Below are 9,576 nucleotides of genomic sequence, written 5' to 3'. Positions count from 1 at the left end.
CAAAAGTCAGAATCCTACAATAGGTTGTTTACAGGAAACACATTTAAAGCAGGGAGATACATACAGAGTAAAGATAAAAGGCTGGAGTGGAATCTATTATATTTCAGGTGAAGTAAAAAAAGCAGAAGTAGACATCCTTATCTCAGATCAAGCAAAAGCAAAAATTTATCTAATCAAAAGAGATAAGGAAGGAAACTATATCTTGCTGAAGGGTACTATAGACAATGAAGCTATATCAATACTAAACATATATGCACCAAATGGTATAGCATCTAACTTCTTAAAGAAGAAGTTAAGAGAATTGCAAGAAGAAATAGACAGCAAAATTATAATAGTGGGAGATCTTAATCTTGCACTCTCAGAATTAGATAAATCAAACCACAAAACAAATAAGAAAGAAATTAAAGAGGTCAATAGAATATTAGAAAAATTAGATATGATAGATCTTTGGAGAAAACTGAATGGTGACAAAAAAGAGTATACTTTCTTCTCAGCAGTTCATGGAACCTATACAAAAATTGACCATATATTGGGACATAAAGATCTCAAAATTAAATGCAGGAAGGTAGAAATAGTAAATGCTTTCTTTTCAGATCTTGAAGCAATAAATCTACATTCAACAGAAAGTTAGGGGTAAATAAACCAGAAAGTATTTGGAAACTAAATAATCTCATCTTAAAGAATGATTGGGTAAAACAGCAAATTATAGACACAATTAATAATTTCACTCAACATAATGACAACGATGAGACATCATACCAAAATTTGTGGGATGCAGCCAAAGCAGTAATAAGGGGAAATTTTATATCTTTAGAAGCTTACTTGAATAAAATAGAGAAAGAGAAGATCAATGAACTGTGCTTGCAACTTAAAAAGCTAGAAAAAGACCAAATTAAAAAACCCCAATCAAATACTAACCTTGAAATTCTAAAATTAAAAGGAGAAATTAATAATATTGAAAGTAAAAAAATTATTGAATTAATAAATAAAACTAAGAGTTGGTTTTATGAAAAAACCAATAAAATAGATAAACCTTTGGCAAATCTGATTAGAAAAAGGAAAGAGGAAAGTCAAATTGTTAGTCTTAAAAATGAAAAGGGGAACTTTCCACCAATGAAGAAGAAATTAGAGCAATAATAAGGCATTACTTTGCCCAACTTTATGCCAAAATTTGATAACCTAAGTGAAATGGATGACTACATCCAAAAATATAGATTTCCTAGATTAACAGAGGAGGAAGTAAATTGCTTAAATAGTCCCATTTCAGAAAAAAAAAAAAAGAGAACAAGCTATTAATCAGCTCCCTAAGAAAAAATCCCCAGGACCAGATGGATTTAAATGTGAATTCTACCAAACATTTAAAGAACAATTTGACCCAATGCTATTTAAACTATTTGAAAAAATAGGAAATGAAGGAGTCTTACCAAATTCCTTTTATGACACAGACATGGTACTGATACCTAAAACAGGTAGGTTGAAAACAGAGAAAGAAAATTATAGACCAATCTCCCTAATGAATATTGATACTAAAATCTTAAATAAGATATTAGCAAAAAGACTACAGAAAATCATTCCCAGGATAATACACCATGATCAAGCAGGATTTATACCAGGAATGCAGGGCTGGTTCAATAGTAGGAAAACTATTAATATAATTGGCCATATTAATAACCAAACTAACAAAAACCATATCATCATCTCAATAGATGCAGAAAAAGCATTTGATAAAATCCAACATCCATTCCTATTAAAAACACTTGAGAGTATAGGAATAAATGGACTTTTCCTTAAAATAATCAGTAGCTTCTATTTAAAACCATCAGTAAGCATCATATGTAATGGGGATAAACTGCAACCATTCCCAGTAAGATCAGGAGTGAAACAAGGTTGGCCACTATCACCATTATTATTCAATATTGTATTATAAATGCTAGCTTTGGCAATTAGAGCTGAGAAAGAGATTAAAGAAATTAGAGTTGGTAATGAGGAAACCAAATTATCACTCTTTGCTGATGATATGATGGTATACTTAGAGAACCCCAAAGATTCTACTAAAAAGCTATTAGAAATAATCCACAACCATTAGGTTGCAGGATACAAAATAAACCCACATAAGTCATCAGCATTCTTATATATCACTAACAAAATCCAACAGTTGTAGTTACAAAAAGAAATTCCATTTAAAGTAACTACTTGACAGTATAAAATATTTAGGATATATTTCTGATATCAGAAATATACACTATTATGTGTGGGAAAATACACTTAGAAATACTATCTCTGTACCCCAAGGAGGTCAGAGGGAAAGGGTCTCTATATCCAAATATTTCTAGCAGCTCTTTTCATGATGGTCAAGATTGGAAATTGAAGGGATCTAAGCCTTAGATGCAGCACATCAATGAACTAAACAAGAGTAAAAGTTCCTGGAGATTTGTACCCTTGAGAATATATATTATTTTTACCAAAAATGTGCAGATTATCTTCCTGTCTCCTAGACTTTCCCAACCTTTATATTTCCCCTAGGGTCTTTCTGGGTTCCTATGTGATTTGGATTTTTCAATAATTCATAACTTTTCTGGTTCATGAATCTCCATCCAATGAATTCTCCCTCCTCATTTCCTCCTTAACTTAATCCTGCCTCCAAAAATTTCATTTAATGAAATTCTATTTAGTATGCTGAGAGGAAAATGCAAATATAACAATGAGGATTAAAGTAGTTGATACACAAGTACCAACTGGTGATATGGTGTTCTGTGACATGAAAACTTAACACACTTGAAAGTCTTTTAAAAAGAAATAATTTCAAGCTTCTCTCTTTCAAAGAGTAAATTATCATACCATGCTATAGAATTTCTTTTTCTCTTGAATGACCAAGGAGTGAATGATCCTCATCTCCTGGTCCTTTCTCACAGCATAAGTCAATTCTAATTTGGAAAATCTTTTGTCATATATTATAAATGCTCATTTTCTGGGGAATTTTTAAAATCAGGAACCTCTAAAATATTGTTAATGTTACCTTTGCCTATAGATAATTGTCCTCATTGTAAATAGTACCTCTGTACCATAATCTATAATTTCTCTTAAGGTGAGTTACATGTATGGTCTTTTCAGCCTTATTTGTGTATATGTAAAATCAATATGAGTTGTTACCTGACCAAAATGAATCTGGTGAGTGTATGAGGACCAATTTTCATATTTAATGAATATCATCACAATCATAATCATCACATGTTGATCCCAGGACAATGGTTATGAGCTCCCCAGGTAGGTAATATTTATTACTTTGGTTATGTTGCTATCCAATATTGTTTTTCATGTTTTCAAAATCCTGCATAAACAGAGACAAAGGAAAAATAAATGAAGGAAGGCCCCTGAGAATTTTGAAAATGTCTCAGACCATTTACTTCTATGTTAGTAATTTTCTCTGTCCCAGTGGAATTCAAATAGCATTTTAATAATATAGATTATATTTGTTGTTAGGTTGCTCAAGGGGTTATATCCCAAATGCTGTTGCCATGTAAATATAACTTGGAGTCTACAATTTTCACTTTCTTGCAATAATAGGTACCATTACTAGTCTTGGTTTTCATATAAAAATACTTAAATCTAATTTTTTACTTGTCACTCACTTCAGGGAGCTCTCTCTATTCCTTTTGCCATGACAGACTTTATGTTCACTTCAATTTTACATCTTTTTCTCTCTGTGTGTGTTTCTTTCTTTTAAAAAGGAATGATTTGTTCTTTATATTTCTGTTACCTTTTAGTGCCACATTGGACTGTATTGAATTGGACTTTAGTCCAAATTTTGGAAGTGAACTGTATTTACAGGGAATTATTGTACTATGTTAATTAATTCTGATCTGCCACTGGTCACATCACATATCCTGAGACATCACTACAAACAGTAAGTATCTGTTAGAGCACAGTTAGGTAAGCACATATTACATAGGTAAAGATATATGTGTATATATGTTGGCATATTTAATTCATGTGTCCCACCCCCACTTCTAAGATTGAGGCTTTGATGGGAGGAATTTCAATGATACATTTGTGGTTGATGTTGTAGGAAAAGAAGTGGATTTAAAATCAGGAGACCTAGATTTGAATGCCAGATATGATTTACTACATCTATGTGACTGAACCTCTGTAATCCTCAGTTTCCTCTTCTGTAAGATGAGAGTAACATTATTTTTATGTAAAACTTGTTTCAGGAATATAAATTATGAAATTTAAATAGTTATACCTAGTTGTTAGTATTTTGTTATCTAATTATTATGGTTATATTACCAATTTCTCCATGTGGTCTCTTTTTTTTCCCTATTCCAGAGTTCAATTTTACCAATTACCATATTACCAATATAAATGAAATTTGATGTTTTCAAAAGAGAGTTTGTACTTTTAATCCAACTAATATTTTTTCTGAGTTCACTATACACAGAGCCTTATCCAAGGCACTGGGGATAGAAGTAATACAATGCAAAACAGTTATCAATCTTATAGAATTTACATTTTATTGGGAAAAAGGAGTAAAAATCTACACAGATAAGTAAGTGCAAGATAAATTGAGAAGGGACAGAGTTTTAGAAACTTCCTGTGAGTGGTAACCCATTAGCTGAGCCACAAAGAAACCTTGGGATTCTAAGAAATAGAAATGAGTTAAGATATTTGGAGCATAGAGGATTTTGAAGGCAGAGATTAGGATATAATTCTGAATTTGAGTAACAGGCAGATCAATTTGACTGGAATATAGAGAACATATCTGATAGCAAAGTGAAATAAATCTGAAGAGGGAAGTTGGATTCAGATTTTATAGGCTCTAAATATCAAACAGAAGAATTCTTATTTTGTCCTCAATGAAACGTGGGATATTTTCAAGACTTGAGTAGGCAAATGACATGGTTATTCATGTGGTTTAGGAAGATCATTTTTCTTGGTTTCTTTAGTTTTCTCTATATAAAAAAAGGAAAGAGAGGATTACTAATTAAGAGGAATTTATAATAAGTGATAGTAGATGCAAATCTGAGTCAGGTTGGTGGCTATGTGAGTGGATATGAGGAAATGAGATATATATTGTAGATGTAGAAGTGGCAAAATTTGATAGTTAACTGATTGAGAAAGGGATGATAGGAAAGGAGAAATTAATTCCAAGATTGAAGTTCATGATATGTAGAAGGAGGGCCTTGAAAAGAAATAGGAAATTATAGAAATAAGTGGTTTTAGGTTGAAGATTGAAGTTGAATTCCCTTTGGACTTGTTGAGTTTGAAATGTCTCTAAGACGGCTAGGTAAAAATGTGTAATATTAGTCATGTGTAATGTGTAAACTAGAGTTCAGGGCTAAATATATAGATCTGGGATTTGTATGTTTGGAGAAGGTAATGACAATGGTAGGTAATGAGCTCATTGAGAAAAGAAAAGAAAGCCTAGGACAGAGACTGGAGTCACATTTAAAATTATGAGACTTTATGGGAATCATGATCTGACAAGGGAGGTTGAGAAGGAAAGGTACTGGGATAGCCAGAGGAAAACTACCATGAAAGGTAGATGGTCTACTTGTCTTCTGTTGGGTCTAGGTCAAGAATCAGTCAATCAACAGTTATTTATTAAATACCCATTACTTTTCAGTCCTTTACTAGTTACTAATGTTATTCATTCTTCCCTTTTAAAGAGGTCCAGTAAAATCACAATATGATGTCTTGACTTGTGGGTGAGTATAAGTGCTAGTGAGGCAGAATTGCAGAAAGTTATCAACCTTTCTTTGTTTTCTGCAGTAATGAAAGTCTAGTAGCAAGTAAAAAGTCAGGACAACTATTGATAGTTTTGGATTCAGTGAATGACTTTGCCATCTTCAAAGTCTGACCAAGTTGTAAACAATTCACAACACTTGCTTCAGTTGTTTACATAGCTATTGGAATAAATTGCTTTCATCCACTCATTCTGCCAGGGGAAATCTTCACAGATTTGGAATAGATACCCCTCCCCCCAAAAAATTTCCTATACTGTTTACTATTCTCTTGAATTTAAATGAAGATTATGAAAATATTATGATTGAAAATCAAGAATTATTGGTAACCTTGTAGAAAATCAGTCCAGAAACTATAACATCATGGATTAAAAAGTAAGTAATAGCAGAGCAATTGTACAGACACAAGGGTAGATTTTCTTCCATGAGAGGTAACTGAGAAAAAGAGATGTAGTATAGTAACTGAAAAGGATGTAATGGCCAAATGAAAAGTTTTAAAGGACTGGAAATATCTGGGCTCATTTATAGGAAGAAGGGAAGAGACCCATAAATAGTCTTAAAGAGGTGTTTTTTTATTGGATTAAGTTTGGGCATGAAATAGAAGAGATAAAGTCAATGGAACAAGTAGAAGGATTGTCCTGGAGAAAAGAACTATGTCTTTTTCAGAGACTGTTGCAAAGACAATAGGGTATGATGTTGAGAAGTTTTGAACTCTATAATAGGGAAAAAAAGAGACCACATGGAGAAAGCCTTTCTTTCTTTTTTTTTCCCTCAGAAAAGTAAGATGTGAAATCTTCCCTTTGAATGCAAAGGGGGAAATAGGAGGTTTTAAAAATTGACTCAGCGATCAACAGGTTGGTTTTTTTTTTTGGTTAAGGATTTCCTTTTTTTTGTGGTCACAAATAGGCAGATTATACACTCATAAATGAGCATTTTAGTCAGGTACTTTCTCAGCTGAACATTATTGCAATATTTTATTTTCTTTCTTATTGAATTTAGGAAAGAAGAAACAAATTTATTTTAGGAGTAATAACATCATTCCAGGAAAAAGCAATATTTAAGATAATTTCTTCAATTTCAAACTCAACAAGAATCAACTGCATATATCATCAAGAGTTTTAAAGGTTAAACATATATATGCACATGTATGCCAAATATATATTACATATATAAACTTTCCTTTGTAAGAGATATGTATATTCAAGGAACACAACCAATTGGCCATATTTGAGAATGCACATCTTTTTCTATATCTCTAATGTGTTGCATCTGAAATGGAAGAAAAAAGTAAATTGAGGAAATTCTCTGAGTAAGAGAACATTTATTAACAAGGGTATGCATCCTATCAATAAATATCAATGATTGTCTCCCCTAATGCCAAAGGCCCTGAGTAAGAGAATAGTTCTCCTTTGATGGATTTTTGAGAATATAAAACAAAGTCGTGAAAAAAGTAGATGACCTTATGGGATTAAATGCCACATGATTGATTATAAAGCTGAGGTGTAGAGAACACCTGAAAGGTTGGAAATTTGATAATAGAGGATAGCAATGGGTTTCCTTCTTCTCTCGTGAGAATAAGAAATGCTGCACAGTTTTTTAGCCCTTTAAGCATAGTTCCAAATTACTCTCCAGAATGGTTGGAACAGTTTACAACACTACCAACAATATATTAGTATCCCAGTTTTCCCACATCTCCTCTTACATTTATCATTATCTTTTCATGTCATCTTGGCCAGCGTGAGGGTAGAAAGTGGTACCTCATAGACTGTCTTAATTTGCATTTCTCAAATCAATAGTGATTTAGAGCATTTGTTCATATGACTAGAAATGGCTTGAATTTCTTCATCTGAAAATTGTCTATTCATATCCTTTGACCATTTATCAAGGAGAATGTCTTGTATTCTTATAAATTTGAATCAATTCTCTCTATATTTTATAAGTGGAGCCATTATCAGAAACACTGAATATAAAATTCTTTCCCAGCGTTCTACTTCTTTTCTAATGTTGGTTTTGTTTGTACAAAACCCTTTCAATTCAATTTAATCAAAATTATTCATTTTGTATTTCATAATGTTCTCTAGTTTTTTGGCTATAAATTCCTTCCTTCTCCACAAGTCTGAGAGATAGACTATCCCTTATTTTCCTAATTTACTTATTCTTTATGTCTAAATCATGAACTCATTTCAACCTTATTTTGGCATAGGATGTTAAAAATCCTTTTCATTCTTACAGAATTTTTCACAATGTCACGATGAAATTGGCAAATCATACTGTATTGTTAGTCCATGGAGAACAATTTCGAGGAATGAAGTTAATTAATCTTTGTTTTGTTTATGGGTAATCTGTCATGATGAATAAGACTCAAGAATGGAAATAAGATAGTAGGATGGATCAGTAGGAAGATCAGCATATGTTTCCTGAATACATTAACAGACATATGCAAAGCTAAATTCTGTATTCTGTTTTAATCTCCTTCCTTCTAATAGGCACTCTTTCCAGGATATGTCTGGCAATAACTGTACTGCTGTGACTGAATTCATCCTTTTGGGATTAACAGATGATCCAATCCTGTGTGCCATCCTCTTTGTGATATTTCTGGGTGTTTATGCTGTCACCTTAGTTGGTAACCTAAGCATAGTCATATTGATCAGAAATAGCTCCCAGCTTCACACTCCAATGTACTTTTTTCTCAGCCACTTGGCTTTTGTGGACACATCGTATTCCTCATCTGTCACACCTGTTATGCTGAAGAACTTCCTTGTGGACAAAACCAACATCCCTTTTGGAGGCTGTGTGGCCCAAATGTTCTGTGGAGCCACCTTTGGGACAGCTGAGTGCTTCCTGCTAGCTGTGATGGCCTATGATAGGTATGAGGCCATTTGTAGCCCCCTTCTCTACTCCACCAAAATGACTACTAAGGCATGCACTCTGCTACTAATCACATCCTACCTGGGTAGTTGTATAAATGCTTGGATATTTACTGGTTGTTTATTAAATCGGTCTTTCTGTGGATCCAACAAAATCAATCACTTTTTCTGTGATTATGCACCACTTGTGAAACTTTCTTATTCCCAAGATGATCTTGCTGAAACTCTTCCTTCTGCTTCTACTGGGTCAATAATTTTGATCACAGTATTAATTATCATAATCTCATATGTATACATCCTTTTCTCTGTCCTGAAGATAAGCTCTACTGAAGGGAGATCTAAAGCTTTTTCAACTTGCACCTCCCATCTCACAGCAGTCACTCTCTTCTATGGCACTCTTACATTCATTTATGTAATGCCCAAGTCCAGCTACTCCACAGATGTGAATAAGGTCATGTCTGTTTTTTACATTGTTATGATCCCCATGTTGAACCCCTTGATCTACAGTCTAAGGAATAATGAAGTAAAAGAGGCCCTGAGAAAACTGATGAGTAAAAAACATCTTTTTTCATGAATTTGACTCAATACAAAAAGATTTTATTAAGTCTATACTGTTTCAGGCACTCCATAAGGTTTGAGGGAATGCAAAAAAAAAAAAAAAAAGAAACTGTCTTTTCCCAAAATCATCTAATATTTTAGTGATAGAATGGCTAGGATTAAGTGATACCAATAAATAACTTTTTTAAAAATGTATATTTTCATTGTGATGGCTACATTTGTTAATTTCAATGTTGATTAAAAATGTCTGAAAATTTATCTGAAAATTCCACAAACATGGACCTTCCACCTTTATAGAGGAGCAGGGAACTCTGTTATTGGTCTTCTTTGGGTCTAAGATTTTTTGGGGGAATCTTACAATATTCATTTACTGTTGAGTTGTGAGGACTGTTCTTTACATTTAAATTATG

General features: G+C 32.8%; 1 protein-coding gene across 1 annotated transcript; it reads left to right on the top strand.

Annotated features, from left to right (window-relative positions):
* The first annotated feature begins 8,228 nt into the window (after positions 1–8,228).
* LOC100919538 (olfactory receptor 508-like) lies at positions 8,229–9,182 on the top strand. Its single transcript, XM_031941853.1, has one exon. The coding sequence runs from the start codon at positions 8,244–8,246 to the stop codon at positions 9,180–9,182; it is 939 nt and encodes a 312-aa protein (XP_031797713.1). The 5' UTR covers positions 8,229–8,243.
* Positions 9,183–9,576: the final 394 nt, after the last annotated feature.

Source organism: Sarcophilus harrisii, chromosome 6 (genome assembly GCF_902635505.1).
Source record: "Sarcophilus harrisii chromosome 6, mSarHar1.11, whole genome shotgun sequence".
Taxonomy (NCBI): domain Eukaryota; kingdom Metazoa; phylum Chordata; class Mammalia; order Dasyuromorphia; family Dasyuridae; genus Sarcophilus; species Sarcophilus harrisii.
Note: the sequence above shows the minus strand (reverse complement) of the source record. Positions and strands in the feature narration are given on the sequence as shown.